At 43.2% G+C, this 16,720-nt stretch overlaps 1 protein-coding gene across 1 annotated transcript in view; it reads left to right on the plus strand.

The window, feature by feature from the left end:
• CENPP (centromere protein P) overlaps positions 1 to 16,720 on the plus strand; it is a 274,112-nt gene that overhangs the window by 39,600 nt on the left and 217,792 nt on the right. Inside the window, exon 5 of the mRNA XM_053577754.1 lies at positions 10,852 to 10,948. Within this exon, the coding sequence (XP_053433729.1) occupies positions 10,852 to 10,948 (97 nt within the window). The remainder of the gene's footprint in view (positions 1 to 10,851; positions 10,949 to 16,720) is intronic.

The raw sequence follows: 16,720 nt of genomic DNA on the forward strand, positions 1-16,720 counted from the left end.
ATTTTAATTCAGTTTTTCTTTCTCCTTTAAATTTTTTCAAGGAACCAACTTTTGGGCTGGGTGAGGTGGCTCATGCCTGTAATCCTAACACTCTGGGAGGTGGAGGCGGGTACATTCCCTGAGTTCACGAGTTTGAGACCAGCCTGAACCAGAGCAAGACCTTATCTCTAAAAATAGGCAGGTGTTGTGGCAGGTGCCCTAGTCTCAGCTACTTGGGAGGTTGAGGCAAGAGAATCGCTTAAGCCCAAGAATTTGAGGTTTCTGTGAACTGTGATGTCAGAGCACTCTACCAAGGGCAACAAAGTGAGACTGTGTCTCAAAAAAGAAAAAAAAAGCCAACTTTTGGGTTAGTATATTCTTCTATTTTATTTATATCTGTTACTGTTTCTTCTTTCTGCTAGCTTTGGGTTTAGATTGTTCTTTTTCTAGTTCCTTAAAGTATAAAATTAAATTATTGATAAGAGATCTTCTTTTTCAGTGTTAGCTGTTTACAGTGATAAATTTCACTTTTTGCACCGCTTTTGGTCTGTGTAAATATCTTGGTATATTTTTATTTTCATCCTAAATATTTTCTAATTTTTCTTACAATTATTCTTTGACCTATTGGCTTTTTAAGAGTATGTTATATAGTTTCCACATACTTGTGAATTTTCTAAACTCACAAATGTTCTTCTCTATTGCTTGATACATTTATTCCAACTTGCAGGCTGCTTTTCTGGCTTCAAAACAAAACTCCCAGTATCTTGTATAAAACATGCCTGTATATAACATAAAAAGTGAGATCTAATACAACTGTGGACTTCTAGTAACAAGGATGCCTCAGTGTTGGTGTATCAGTTGTAACAGAAGTCCCTCACTACTCCAGGATTGTCCATTGCAGGGCCACTGTGACCAGAGGAAAGGGATGCACATGAATGGTCCAAACCTTCTGGTCAGTTTTTTAAAAATCTTAGGCTGGTCTAAAAAAATAAATGATATTTTAAAATACAAACAGAAACAACTCTTCTTTCACCACCTCTTCCTTGACTCCCTCACTGATCAGATTCTCTCTTTTCTCCGTCCATAGGCCTCTTGCACCTGAGCCCTGGTGCCCTCAGGACCCGCCCCTTCCCTCCTCGCCCCCCCAGACTAACCTGGGCTGATATTTCTCCTGTTCCCCTCTGGAGTAAAAATTCTGGGGACCATTTACTCTAGGGAGTCTGCAAGGATCCCTAAGCCCATGGGCAAAGAGATACAGGAGAGTGAGATGCAGTTTAGCACAGTCTAAGGTAGTGAATTGAGCCTCTAATAGACCTGCCCCCTCTGTAGAGGCATATGTCTGAACATGAGTTTGGTGACTATCCCCAGGTCTACCTGGGAAGGCATGAGCTATATGGATAGCAGGGCCACACAAGGGAAGAGGCCTGTGTCACTGTGTTCCCCCAGAACTGAGTTGTCACGTTGAGGGTACTTGCATTGATTGGGGACATGCTGGTCCCACAGAAAATTCTTGAAATTAAGGCCTACTCCTTTGAAGTGATTTTTTTTTTTTTTTTGGAAGACAGAGTCTCACTATGTCACCCTTGGTGGAGTGCTATGGCGTCACAGCTCACAGCAACCTCCAACTCTTGGGCTTAGGCGATTCTCTTGCCTCAGCCTCCCAAGTATCTGGTACTACAGGCACCTGCCACAATGCCTGGCTATTTTTTGGTTGTAGTTGTCATTGTTGCTTGGCAGGCCCAGGCTGGGTTCGAACCCGCCAGCTCCAGAATATGTGGCTGGTGCTCTAGCCACTGAGCTACCAGTCCCAAGCCCTTTGAATTGATTTTGCCTGAGTTTTTACATTTGAAATCCAGGTAGGTCTCTTGGTTAACACCTATGGAGAGACTCTTCATTCCTGTGGACCTGTGTGCTGGTACTGACCAAACATAAGGAGATAGGAAGCCTCACAGGAGGTCAGTCTCTGGCCCTTTGTAGGCAGGACCAGGGTTCCCTCCAGCAGAAGGAAATTTGAAATCAGGGTAATGGGCCTCCCCCCGGGACAGGGCTACCATGCTGTACTGACACCATCATGTGCAGACATAGGGCTATAGCGTGGCCCAGCTCTGACCATCTAGCTGTGCTATAGGGCCTAGAATGTCCCCACCTACTAGCTACCGTGAGCTATTTAAACTTTCCAAGGCACTGTGTAAGTGATGTCACTCTTGGTTGTAAAGGAAAATGAAGGATGGTTTCCTAGATCATGGGTGGCCTCCCCTCCCGCACCCCAACTGATACTTTGCCCTGGTTGCCAGGCACTTCTTGATGTCTGCCGTGATCCACGGGCACTGAGAAGCAGAGGGCAAGCTGTGGAGCCCTTTGGAGCCCCAGAGGGCCTGCTGCTCACACCTGAAGTGTTTCTGCAGCTGGTCCTGGGCCAGCTGTGGGCTTTTCTGATGGTGACATACAAACACCTGGAACAATTTCTGAGAGCCCTGGGGTTCTCCTGGCAGGTCCTGGTGTGTACTGCTCTGGTGGCCTTTATAGTGAAGAGAGGAAGGTCAGGAAGACAAGGGAAACAACCAGTCAAAAGGGGTTCAGCCTGGAGTGAGGGGAACCCAAAAGCCCAAGCCAAGACTGAGCCAACACTAAAGGCTGACACTGGTTCCCCATGGCCTGTGGTGGAGGCCATTCCTTTAAGGCTATAAACCCTCTGCTTGGCAGCTCTCAATGGAACGAGGACAGCTTCCTTACAGGACATGGTTGACTTGCTTAAAGAGAGACAAAAGCCAGCTTCCTGAACTTCCCAGGTGCCCAACACACATGTCTCACTCACTCCACAGTATGATGGAGATCTTCAGAGGAAAACCACAGTGGGTTTGGATGACATCTGTGACCTTCACCAGCCACGTGAGGAACAGTTCTTCCAAGTCCTTGCAAAGGACTTTGATGGAACCAAAGATGAAGTATGAGAAGGAGAAGGGGAGGCTGGAAAAGATGAAGGCAAGAATTAACTAGGCTGAGAGTGGTCGAGTGAGGAGATAGTCATCCCTGGTCCACAACCTACTCAGCCCTCTGCAGCTGCCCAGCCTGGTGAGTTAACCACACAGAGGACAGGGATGTGAAGGGGGAAGTGGAAGGAAAGAAGGAAGCAGAACAGGCTGATCACCCAGCATCCCTGCCCGAAGTCCCTCCAAATAGTGTCAATGACAATGATGACTTAATTGTATCCATGGAAAGATCTGAGGAGAAAATTGGAGAAGTAGTTGGACAAATGTTCAAAGAAACTCAAAGGAGGGAAGAGTTGGAAAAGCTAATGGAAAACCTGTAGGCCCAGGCTGTATCTCTTTGGGGAGACAATGCCCGGCTAGGCAGGGAGACCCAGGAGCTGGAGCTGAGATTGCAGACACTCCCTGCTTTAGAGCAACAACATGAGATGGGAGTTGAGAGGAAATTCACAGAGGAGGAAGCCCACTGCTTGGAGACAGAGAAGAGACTCCCCACCGTGTCAGTGATGGTAAACCATGCTCAGAGGACAAGAGACATATATAAGAAGATGGCTGAGGACCTGGCCCAGGAGTGAGAGAGTCACTTCCATTTATCAGACAGACATCCTCTTCCATAAGCAATGAGCTGAAGACTGCTGGATGGCTATTGTGTCCACTGAGTATGATGTCAAGTTGCTCAGGAGAGAAATCAACCACAATGGACAGAAGCAGGCAACCCTTGGGGACATGTTCCAGCCTTTCCCAAGTGTTCCTTTTGCTCCTGGGGCTCCACCCACAGCCTACGGGTCCAGAGGTGCCGGGGGACCATAGGCCGTCATCTGCCCCCAGAAGGAGCAGGTTTGCTGCTATGAGGGCTCAGGCGACCTGCTGGTTTGATGGTACTGCTCTGGCAGCTGGGTCCTAAAGGCTATTGCCCTGGGGAACATCAGCCAGTGCTTCTCCCTTTGAGAGAAACTTTGATTCAAGTATTTTTTTTGTTTTTGTTGTTGTTGCAGTTTGTCCGGGGCCAAGTTTGAACCCAGGTTTGAACCCGGCCCCTACTCACTCAGCCACAGGTGCCACCCTGATTCAAATATTTTCAGTTAAGTTCCTTAATTCATATTGAAATTACTCTTAATAAAGTTTTATAGACAGCATTATAATTGTAAGGTAGTATTTTTCAAATATAGATGGAATATGTGGTGTAATTACTATGCATATTTTATTTCCACATCTGGACCCTCTAGAAGTACACAGTGTAAGTATTGTGTTTTGATTTAGGTAACAGCCCCTGCTTACATAAACATCATTGATGTTTGAAATAGGGCTGTTTAAAGCAAAGTCCTTTCTATGTGCTGTGAGTGGTTATTAGAAAATAGTACAATTTACCTGAGTAAATTTTTGTTGTAAATAACAATGCAGGAATAGAGTCATGAATGCTCTTGCCATACCATTCAAAGTTCATCAGATAACACTTTAGTCTCACCCTTTGTAGAATAATCATAGAAGGTTATTTTGTACTTTTAAAAGAACTTTATTTAGGATATTTAGTACTTCTCTCTTTTTTTTTTGTGACAGAGTCTCACTAAGTCACCCTCAGTAGAGTGCTCACAGCCCAAACTCTTGGGCTTAAGCAATTCTTTTGCCTCAGCCTCCTGAGTAGCTGGGACTACAGGCACCTGCCGCAATGCCCGGCTATTTCTTTTTTTTTTTTTTTTTATTGTAGTTGTCATTGTTGGGCAAGCCTAGGCTGGGTTTGAACCCGCAAGCTCCTGTGTATGTGGCTGGCGCCCTAGCCACTGAGCTACAGGTGCCGAGCTATACTTGTCATTTTTAAAACATATGATCAAAAATCAGTTTTGCCTTGATTGCAAACACACTCTCCCATACCCACACAAAATACCACAGTGTGGACATAGGTACTCGGTATAAACCTGAAAAAAATATAAAAATATAGATAAGGTTTTAAAATAAATGAGAAAAAATCCTGCATACTCAATTTGTACATACCTCCGAGGCTCCTATATTATTTGTACACTAAAGGATGGTTGCTAAGATACAGGACAGGAACTCAGCAGGTCACTCTGTACCCCATATGGGCAGATGCAGAGACTATGATAGTAGTACAGACACTGCCTTGGGTGCAGGGTCAAGGGCAAGGATGAGGATTTTGGGGGGATTCAGAACTAACTATGGAGCAGCTGTCCAAGGCCCTGGAGCTCTGGCCCTGCCCTCACTCTTGCTCTCCCTTCTTTCTCTGCTGGGTCACTGGGTACCATACTCACAGGACCTTTTAGAGGAGATGACCCAGCCTTCCAGGGCAGAGCAGGCTGGAAAAGAGCTTGGGCAGCATCTGTGGCTCTATGGAGCAGAAGCTTGGGTGTTGCAACATCCCTGCTGGTATCCATGCATATCTTCGAGCTTCTGCCATTCCATCTTTTAGCATAGTGGCAGATGCTTGGGGAGACAGTGATGGCAGAACAGTTCGGGGAGGCCCAAGGACCACAGAGCTTGGAGTGGGGTGGGTGGACAGGAGGGCCCAGGGACATAAAGATAACATATACTCTGCAGACTCTTAGGGCACCTGGGGTGACTGCCAACCACTCTTCCACGTCAGCTGAGATCTGAAGTCCAAGGAGGCAGCCAAGAAGATTGAGGAAACATTTTAGTCAGGAGGATAGGTGGGATTAAAGCTCAAGAGCTCAGCTTGAAGGAAGCTAGAATTAGGGGGAAACAAGGGAGGAAAGAGGAAGGAATAATGTAATGTGGCTCCAGGGATCTGACTGTGGGAGGATGGGTGCAGGTGGGCACAGGATTTGGGTAGGGTCCTGAACAGCCCTAGTGGGAGCACAGAGGGGAGGTCACCAGGAGAAGTGAGGTTTAGGTGGTTGTGATGCAAGGAAAAGATGTGAAGGATGACACTGAGGTTTCCTGCTCACCCTGTGTGAAAGTAGGACTGCCTTAAATCACCCCTCCAGAAGTCTCTGCAGGAGACTGGAAACAAAGCAGTGAGGCTATACTGTATCAGCCCCATGAAACACATCTGTGGAGCAATGTGGATAAGACATGTTCATCTAGAACTTCTCCTTGGTGTCTGCGATCCCTGCCAGCCCAGGCCCAGGTTGGCCTCACCTATCAGGTGCAACTTGGACAGGGACTTTGAGGGCAGGTATGGAAAGGGCTCCAGCCCAGGTTGGAAGACACCCAAGTAGGAGGTATGTGTACTTGATTGGAGCCAATACAGTGCTACCAGGTAGGGACACAAGAAGTTTAGTTCCCAGCCAGCAGGGGGAACAGATATGAGCTGGAAAGGCTCCTGAACATTGCCAGCGCATTCAGTACTGGCAATTACACAAGCTGTCACTGTCACTGCTTTGGCAGTGAGTGATTGGAGGGTCAAAAGGACTCCCTACAAAAAGTGTCCTTGAGCTGAAGATTTCAGGATGCATAGGGAATATCTACAGAGCTCTGCAAACTTCACACTATCTGGGAATCTTCTGAAGATCTTGTTACAATGCAGATTCTCATCCATCAGATCTTGCATGGGGTCTGAGACTCAGTATTGTGCTGGGTGATGCCCTTCCGAGAATCAGACATAGAATTGCCAGAGATGTAGGTAATTCTGGGGTGGGAGTGGAATGAAAATCAACAGGATTGGTGTTTCTGGCAGAAGGCCCAGCACAGGCACAGCTCAAGGCTCTACTTGGGGAGTGGAGGTTGCCATTTATACAATTACCAAGCTAGGGCCCAGGATCAGGCAGGGAGGGAAGATCCATGATGCAGAGCCCATGTGCATCTATCTGTGCAGGGGTGCTCTTGCCAGTTAGTCTCTCATGTGGCCCAGATCCACTTGGTTGCTCAAACTCGACCCCTAGGATGCCCTCTTTACAGGTACTAGTTCCTCTCAGTCCCCTGGTCCATCTTGTGCACCATAGACCCTACTTTCTGTCTTTTTTGTCTCCCTTGCACCAATATTCTAGTGTAGACCACCATGATATTTGGGGGCGGGGGGGTAGTTTCTCCTAGACTGGTCCCTTTTATGGGACCCTTTTCACTCCTGCCCCCTCATCTTTTTCCATTAAGCATTCAGATTGGACCTTTAATCCAGGTTCTGAGTTGTAAAATGTAAGGCCAGCACCTGACAGCAAACCCTGCTCTGGCCCCATCTCCCTGCTTCTGTGTCATGAAAGACAAATGCCCCAGATGCCCTGCTTAGTGCTTGGTTTATGTCTGGCATATTATAAAGAGCTCCCCTTTTTACTCCTGAAAGTGTTCTAGTTAAGACAACCAATTATAAGATTGTAGCCTGGTGTGGTGGCTCACACCCATAATCCTAGCACTTTGGGTGGTCGAAGCAGGATGACTGATTGAGGGCAGGAGTATGAAACCAGCCTGACAAGAGTGAGACCCTGTCCCTATAAAAAACAGAAAAAATTAGCCAGATGTGCTGGTCCACACCTGTAATCCTAGTTACTTGTGAGGCTGAGGCAGGAGGATTGCTGGAGCTTAGAAGTTTGAGGTTGCAGTGAGCTATGATGACACCGCTCTAGCCCAGGAAACAAAGACCCTGTTTCAAAAAAAGAAAAAACAGTAATAAGGTCACAAGTGATCGCTTACCTCAGTTCAAAGTTTTTCAGAATGAGCTCTTTAGAAGTACATATTTGGGTAGTGGTTCATGCTTGTAGTCCTAGCACTCTGGGAGGACAAGGTGGGTGGATTGCCTGAGCTCACTGGTTTGAGACCAGCCAGCCAGGCTAACCAAGAGAGAGTGGAACCCTGTCTCTAAAAAAAAAAAAAAAAAAAAAAAGCCAGGCATTGTGGCCCGCATCTATTGTCCCCTACTTGGGAGACTGAGGCAAGAGAATTGCTTGAGCCCAAGAGTTTGAGGTTGCTGTGAGCTTTGATGCAACGGCACTCTACTGAGGGCCACATAGTGAGACCCTGTCTCTAAAATAAAATAAAATAAAAGTACATATATAAACTTGTAATGCTTGAAACAAAGTTCCGGAAGAAACCCTAGGAAAAATTCTTCTAGATGTCAGCTTTGGCACAGAATTTATGAGTAAGACCCTCAGGGCAAATATAACAATACTCAAATAATAAATTGAATACCTTCTGCACAGCAAAGGAAATAATCAACAGAGAAGATAGACAACCTACAAAATAAGAGAAAATATTCACAAATTGTATGTCAGACAAAGGACTAATATCCAGAATCTATAAAGAACTAAAAAAAATCAGCACAGGCTCAGCACCTGTAGCTCAAGCGGCTAAGGCACCAGCCACATACACCAGAGCTGTCCGGTTTGAATCCGGCCCAGACCTGCCAAACAATGACAACTACAACCCAAAAATAGCCGGTCATTGTGGTGGGCGCCTGCACTCCCAGCTACTCGGGAGGCTGAGGCAAGAGAATCGCTTAAGCCCAGGAGTTGGAGGTTGCTGTGAGCTGTGACACCCCGGCACTCTATCCAGGGCGATAGCTTGAGGCTCTGTCTGAAAAAAAAAAAAAAAAAAAAGTCACAAAAAGAAAAAACCCATCAGGGTGGCACTTGTGGCTCAAAGGAGTAGGGCGCCGGCCCCATATGCCAGAGGTGATGGGTTCAAACCCAGCCCTGGCCAAAAATTGCAAAAAAAAGAAAAGACTCATCAAAAGATGGACAAAAGACATAAACAGAAGTTTTTCTCAGATAGGCAAATGGCTAAAAAAACATGAAAAATATTCAACATCACTAATCAGGGAAATGCAAATTAGGACCATAGTCAGATACCACCTTACCCCTTTGTGAGGGCCTGGGTCCTGAGGGAAGTTGATGCAAGCAAAAACTCAGACTCAGTTATCTCAAGTGAAATAGCCAATGGGAGCCTGTGAGAGGCTTACACTAAGCCAGCAGCATCTCAAGTGCAGCACTGGCCATTCTACCTTAGGTCTCTTTATTCAATCAAAAATCATAAATGAAAATGACAAAAAAAATCATAAATGAAGTTGACTGTATAATGCATAAACTTGATTTGAGTTATTCAAAGCCAAGTGCCTTAGGTAACCATTAACAATCACAAGAAAGGAAACAAAGGAAGGGACAATCATGCAGGTACACCATTTAATTATAATGTAAACTTTACAAATTGGGATAAACTTTCTGAACTCGCTTCAATAATTTTCTGTCTGTACCTGGGCAGGACTCAGATGATAGTAATCTTTGATTGCTAGGCATTCCTTTCTCAGCCACCAGGTAACAACAAGGCCCTCTGCGGTGCAGGAAAAAGAGGAGCATGGTATCTTGGATTGTGGTCAACAAGACTCCTAAAATCCTAGGACTGAGTATGCCAGGTGCTAGACATCCTGTGTAGACCACCAGCCTATTGCTGGCCTTGAGGGGTTTGAGGAGCTTAGATTCTAGTCAACAAGGCCTCCAGAAATGCCTGGCCTAAACTACACTACAAATCTGATTCCCATACCCCTGTCAGAATTCCCATTATTAAAAAGTCAAAAAACATCAGATGTTGGCAGATATGTGATGAAAAGGGAATGCTTATGTATTGTTGGTGGGAATATAAACTAGTACAACTGATATGGAAAATTGTATTGAGATTTCTCAACTAAAAGTAGACCTACCATTTAGTCCAGCATTCCCACTACTGTGTATCTACTCAATATACTTGCAACCAAATGTTTATTGAAGTACAATTCACAATTGCAAAGATACAGAACCAATCCTAAGTGCCTATCAACTGATGAATGGGTAAAGAAAATGTACCTTGGAGGGGCGGCGCCTGTGGCTCAGTCGGTAAGGCGCCGGCCCCATATACCAAGGGTGGCGGGTTCAAACCCGGCCCCGGCCAAACTGCAACCAAAAATAGCCGGGCGTTGTGGCGGGCGCCTGTAGTCCCAGCTACTCGGGAGGCTGAGGCAAGAGAATCGCTTAAGCCCAGGAGTTGGAGGTTGCTGTGAGCTGTGTGAGGCCACAGCACTCTACCGAGGGCCATAAAGTGAGACTCTGTCTCTACAAAAAAAAAAAAGGAAAAGAAAAGAAAATGTACCTTGGAATACTACCCAGTCATAAAAAGGAATGAACTGAAAACCATTGTCCTAACTGAAGTATCTCAGGGATGGAAAAACAGATACCACATGTTCTCACTGATAAGTAGGGGCTAAATGAGGGATAATATTTGGTAGTAAAGTAGTTTAATGGACATTGAAAACTAAAAAAGGGGACATTGGGAAGGGATTGAGGGATAAAAGATACTGTTGGGTACAAGGTCTGCTATTTTGGTGACAGGTACACTGAAAGGCCTGACTTTGTGGTATAGTCCATCCAGGTAACAAAAAATAAACAGAAGTACCATGGAATACTACTCAGCCGCAAAAAAGATGGTGACTTTGTATCTCTTGTATTAACCTGGACGGAGCTGAAACACATGCTTCTTAAAGCATCGCAAGAATGGAGATGAATCCAATGTAATCAATTCTGATATGAGGACAGTTGATGCTAGTACATGGCAGGGAGTGGGGAAAAGGGGGAGTGGAGAGAGGATGGGGGAAACATGGTGTGTGACATACCTCTTGGGACGCAATTATGAGAGGGACTTTACCTAACAAATGCAAGCAGTGTAACCTGGTTCTTTGTACCCTTAATGAATCCCCAACAATAAAATAAAATAAGATAAAATAAAACAGAAGTACCTGCCTTTTTTTTTTAAGTGAAAAAAAGGGCATTTTAGGCTGAGAAAATAGCAGTTAGTATTAGCAATAACATGGAGTGACACAGGTACAGAAATCAGTATATAGAATGTATCAAGGCTTTTTTAGTTTTAGTATAAGATAAAAGGAAGAATAAAAAATACAGCTAGATTTGGTTTATTATTTAAAAATATTTATTATTCATAGGATGTTTTGTTCCTACAGAGCAGAAGAAAAAAGAGATCTGTTCACGTTTTTCCGAAGCCTGCATTATTTTGTGGAGTGGTTTGAATTTCGTAAGCGCACATTTAAACATTTCAAGGTAAAGACTAAAGTCACTGAATTTAAACCTTTATGAAAAATGAAGCTGGTGTTAATTTGGGGATTCAGCCATAGCATTCTTAAAGCTTTCTCACAATAGAAAATATTTTTATTGGGTTCTGGAATTGGCAATTATTTGGAAGAAGGGGAGGAGGAGTGCCTCTGTGAAAGTCAGCGAATAATTTATATTATGGAATATCTTGAAAGAGTGTAGTTGTTTTCTAATTTACCTTAAAATGCTCATTTAGAAAAATCATACTTTCAAGGATATACTTGAAGTAAAACAATAAATGTTAATAAAGAATATAATCTTAGCAGATTTATCTTGTAGTAGTGTAAAATTAACTTCTTGAGTCAGACTCTATGTTCAATTTCCTAATTGTTTTACTTTTTGAGTTTAAATATCGAATCCTGATTGTTGTGAAGTAACGTTTCTTAAATCTGATATGAGTACTTAGAAGTACCTTGAAGTACTACTTTTTACTCCCTTTGTTTGATTTCAGGTATAACCAGGATTAGTTTGGCTTCATTGTAATCTCTGAAGGCCTACTCGGTGGCATAAGTTACTGACAGTGATGCACACAAAAACCAATTCTAAAGCGTCAACATAAATAATATTACAAGGCTTGGCACCTGTAGCTCAGCGGCTAGAGAGCCAGTCACATACACCAGAGCTGGTGGTTTTGAACCTGGATTCAAACCTGGCCTGGGCCTGCCAAACAACAATGACAACTACAACCCAAAAATAGCCAGGTGTTGTGGTGGGCGCCTGTGGTCCTAATTGCTTGGGAGGCTGAGGTTAGAGAAATTCTTTTTTTTTTTTTGGTTTTTGGCCAGGGCTAGGTTTGTACCTGCCACCTCTGGCATATGGGACCGGCACCCTACTCCTTGAGCCACAGGCGCTGCCCGGCAAGAGAAATTCTTAAGCCCAGGAGTTTGAGGTTGCTGCGAGCTGTGACGCTACAGCACTCTACCAAGGATGACAGTGAGACTCTGTCTCAAAAAAAAAAAAAAAAAGTTTCAAGGTTCGGATTTCCTCAACAGCCTAACTAGATCATCACTATTGTTTTTAGGACCGATACTACTCTCCTTTACTTTGGCTTCTATTCTTTGTTATTATTGTTATGTTTGTTTTATTTGGTGGAGGTAATAAAATCTGTCAAGCCTAGAATTTTCTCCAAAAAGAAAATGGGCAGTTCTTGGCAGCGCCTGTGGCTCAGTCGGTAAGGCGCCGGCCCCATATACCAAGGGTGGTGGGTTCAAACCCGGCCCCGGCCAAACTGCAACCAAAAATAGCTGGGCGTTGTGGCGGGCGCCTGTAGTCCCAGCTACTCGGGAGGCTGAGGCAAGAGAATCGCTTAAGCCCAGGAGTTGGAGGTTGCTGTGAGCTGTGTGAGGCCACGGCACTCTACCGAGGGCCATAAAGTGAGACTCTGTCTCTACAAAAAAAGAAAATGGGCAGTTCCTATACTACAGTCTCTTGAGGAATTCTTGTGATTTGGTTACATTTTATCGTAAGTAAACAGTTAAATATCTGTGCTTCACAACTAACTGGTAAAATACAATGAGTGGGGAGTGTGCTGATAATTATGATAATGAATGAATCATCTAATATTCTTGATTCCTTATTCGTTTGAATGGGTAGTGGAAAATGTGAACTCTAGTCCCCATTTCCAGCACTGATTTGACTCTAGGTGCTTTTCAGAAGTATAATTAGTTTATTTTTCTATGGAGGATGGATCACTTCTAAGAGCTAGTCTTTGCTGGTGATATTACTAGGATGGAAAAAACAGTCACATTTTTCAGCAACCATCACTCCTCCTCTTTTCCAGAACTCTTTCATCATCCCAAACTGAAATATACCCATTAATAACTATTCATTCATTCCTCCTTCTGGCCCTAGGTAGCACTATTCTATTTTCTGTTTCTATGAATTTTACCATCTAGGTACTTAAATTAGTGGAATGTCCTTTATGTCTGGCTTATTTCACTTTACATAATGTCTTCAAGGGTTATCCATGTTGTAGCAGTGTTAGATTCCCTTTCTTTTTAAGGCTGAATAATATTCCATTGTACGTACATCCATTTTGCTTATCCATTCATATATTGGTAGACATTTGGGGTTGTTCCCACTTTTTGTCTGTTATGAATAATGCCGCTGTGAATGTTGGTGTGTGCTGTTGTTCAAATCCCTGCTTTCAGTTCTTTTAAGTATAATCATATACCTGGAAGTGGAATTGCTGGAGCATATGGTAATACTGTTTAACTTTGGGGAGGGGGGGGACTCAGAGTCTCACTTTATCCCTCTCAGTAGCTTTTGGGTTCAAGTAATTCTCGTGCCTCAGCCTCCCAAGTAGCTGGGACTACGGCGCCCACCACAACGCCCAGCTATTTTTAGAGACAAGGTCTTGCTCTTGCTCAGGCTGGTCTAGAACTCGTAAGCTCAAGCGATCCGCCTTCCTCAGCCTCCCAGAGTGCTAGGATTACAGACATGAGCCACTGAACATGGCTATGTTTAACTTTTTGAAGAGCGACATTCTTTTCCACCATAGTTGTAAAATTTTACATTTCCTCCTGCAAAGTGACAGGATTTCAGTTTCTCTACAACCTCTTTAATACTTGCTATTTTTGGGTGTGTGGGGGGGTGTTTGGTTAATAGCCAAACTAATGGCTATGAAGTGGTATCTTATTGTGGTTTTGATTTGCATTTTCCTAATAATTAGCAATATTGAGCATATATTCATGTGCTCATTGGCCATTTGTATATCTTTGGAGAAATGTCCAGGCAAGTTCTTTGCTCAGTTTTTGAATTGGGTTTTTTATTTTTTTGTTGTTGTTGTTTTGTTTTTATTTTCTGAGACAGAGTCTCAAACTGTCACACTGGGTAGAGTGCAGTGGCATCACAGCTCACAGCAACCTCCAACTCTTGGGCCTAAGCAATTCTTTTACCTCAGCCTCCCAAGTAGCTGGGACTACAGGTGCCCACTACACACCTGGCTGTTTTTTGGCTGTAGTTGTCATTGTTGTTTGGCAGACGGGGGCTGGATTTAAACCCACCAGCTCCAGTGCATGTGGCTGGTGCCCTAGCCGCTGAGCCACAGGCGCCGAGCCTGAATTGGGGTTTTTGTTGTTGAATTGTAGGAGTTCTTTATATTTTTTAGATAATTATTTTCTTGTGAAATACAGTAGAACCTCTGAAGTCCACCCAAGGGACTGTAACAAACTGATCAACATACAGACATGGTCAACATAAGAACCAGGCCTAGAACTAGCCATGTGGTACATGTCTGGTCTATGAAAATTAGGTCAATTTAAAGAGGTGGTCAGTGATGGAGGTTCTACTATATATCATTTGCAAATACATTCTCTGGGTTGTCTATTTATTATCTTGATAGTCTCCTTTGGTGCACAAAAGTGAAGTTTTTCAAATTTATTTTTGATTTTTATTGACAAGAATTGTATATATTCATGGGGTATTTATAGTGATTTTTTTTGGATAAATGTAATGTACATAGTGATCAGATTAGGGTAATTTGCATCACTATCATCTCATACATTCATCATTTCTCTTTGCTGGGAACATACAATGCCCTTTTTCTAGCTATTTGAAACTGTGCACTGGGGCGGTGCCTGGGGCTCACCAGCCCCATATACCAAGGGTGGCATATTCCATCCCAGCCTCAGCCAAACTGCAACAACAACACAACAACAACAAAAAAATAGCTACTCAGGAGGCTGAGGCAAGAGAATTGCCTAAGACCAAGAGCTGGAGGTTGCTGTGAGCTGTGGCCACGGCACTCTACCAAGAGCAACAGACTGAGACTCTGTCTCAAAAAAAAAAAAAAAAAAATATGAAACTGTGCACTATTAACCATACTCATCCTACAGTGGTATAGAACACTAGAACTTATTCCTCCTATCTAGCTGTGATTTTTATGTCCTTTAATAAATCTCTCCCAAAGGTTTTTAATTTTAATGAAGTTTGGTTTATCTATCTCTTCATTTGCTGCCTGTGTTTTAATGTCACATCCAAGAAATCATTGCCAGATTCAATGTCATAAAGATCTTTCCCTATGTTTTCCTCTAGGAATTTTATAATTTATGTCAAGTATAGGCCTTTAATCCATTTTGAATTGATTTTCACATGTGATGTAAGGGAAGGATACAATTCTTTTTTTATGGGGATATCCAGTTTTTACAGGACCATTTGTTAAAGAGATTGTCCTTCTGGTTCAGCACCTGTAGGTCAGTGGGTAGGGTGCTGGCCACATACACCAAGGCTGGTGGTTCGAGTCTGGCCCAGACCTGCTAAACAACAATGACAACTGCAACCAAAAATAGCCAGGCATTGTGGCAGGTGCCTGTAATCCAGCTACTTGGGAGGCTGAGGCACAAGAATCGCTTAAGTCCAGGAATTTGAGGCTGCTGTGAGCTGTGATACTACGGCATTCTACCAAGGATGACATAGTGAGACTCTGTCTCTAAAAATAAAAAAGAGAGAGACTGTCCTTCCTTTCATTTAACCATAAATGCAAGGTTTTATTTCTGGGCTGTTTAGTCTATTCCATTGGTGTATGTGTCTATACTTAACGCTAGTACCACACTGTTTTGATTACTATATCTTTGTAGTTTTAAAATCAAGTCTTCTTTTTTTTCTTTGTTCTTCTTTTCAGGATTCTTTTATTTATTTGGGGTCTCTTGAAATTCTATATGAATTTTAGAGTTTACTTTTTTATTTCTGCAAAAAGTATCATTGGGACTTTAGTGATTGTGTTTAGTCTGCCTATCATTTTGAGTAGTGTTGTCCTCTTAACAATATTCAATGCTTTTTTAAAATTGTATTTTATTTTTTATTGTTTGGGATTCATTGAGGGTGCAAAGAATTAGGTATACTGATTGCATTTGTTAGATAAAGTCCCTTTATAATTGTGTCCTGCCCCCAAAAGGTATGCCATACACCGTGACCCCCCCATCTTCTTCCCTCCTCCCCTCCCCCACTTGCTCATTCCCCTACCCCCTACCCCCATTAGCTCATCTACTGCCTTCATATTAGAATAGAAGACATTGGATTCTTGCTTCTCCATTCTTGTGACCCTTTGCTTAAGAAGAATGTGTTCCACCTCTATCCAGGTTAATACAAAAGATGTAAAGTCTCCATCTTTTTTAGTGAGTAAATAGTATTCCATGGTATACATATAGCATAGCTTATTAATCCATTCCTGGGTTGGTGGGCACTTAGGCTGTTTCCAGCCTTTTTGGCAATTGTAAATTGAGCTGCAATAAACAGTCTAGTGCAAATGTCCTTATGATAAAAGGATTTTTTTTCTTCTGGGTAGATGCCCAGTACTAGGATTGCAGGATCAAATGAGAGGTCTAATTTGAGTTCTTTGAGGATTCTCCCTACTTCCTTCCAAAAAGACTGTATTGCTTTGCAGTCCCACCAGCAGTATAGAAGTGTTCTCTTCTCTCCACATCCACACCAGCATCTGCAGCTTTGAAAGTTTGTGATGTGGGCTATTCTGACTAGGGTGTAGGTGGTATCTCAGGATGGTTTTGATTTGCATTTATCTAATGATTAGGGACAATAAGCAATTTTTCATATGTTTGTTAGCCATTCATCTGTCTTCTTTAGATAGGTTCTATTCATATCTCTTGCCCAGTGATATATGGGATTGTTGGCTTTTTTTGTTGTTGTTAATTAATTTGAGTTCTCCGTAGATTCCAGTAATCAAGTTTTTGTCCGATTCATAATATGCAAATATCTTTTCCCATT

Source organism: Nycticebus coucang, chromosome 2 (assembly GCF_027406575.1).
Source record: "Nycticebus coucang isolate mNycCou1 chromosome 2, mNycCou1.pri, whole genome shotgun sequence".
In the NCBI taxonomy this organism is placed as follows: Eukaryota; Metazoa; Chordata; class Mammalia; order Primates; family Lorisidae; genus Nycticebus; species Nycticebus coucang.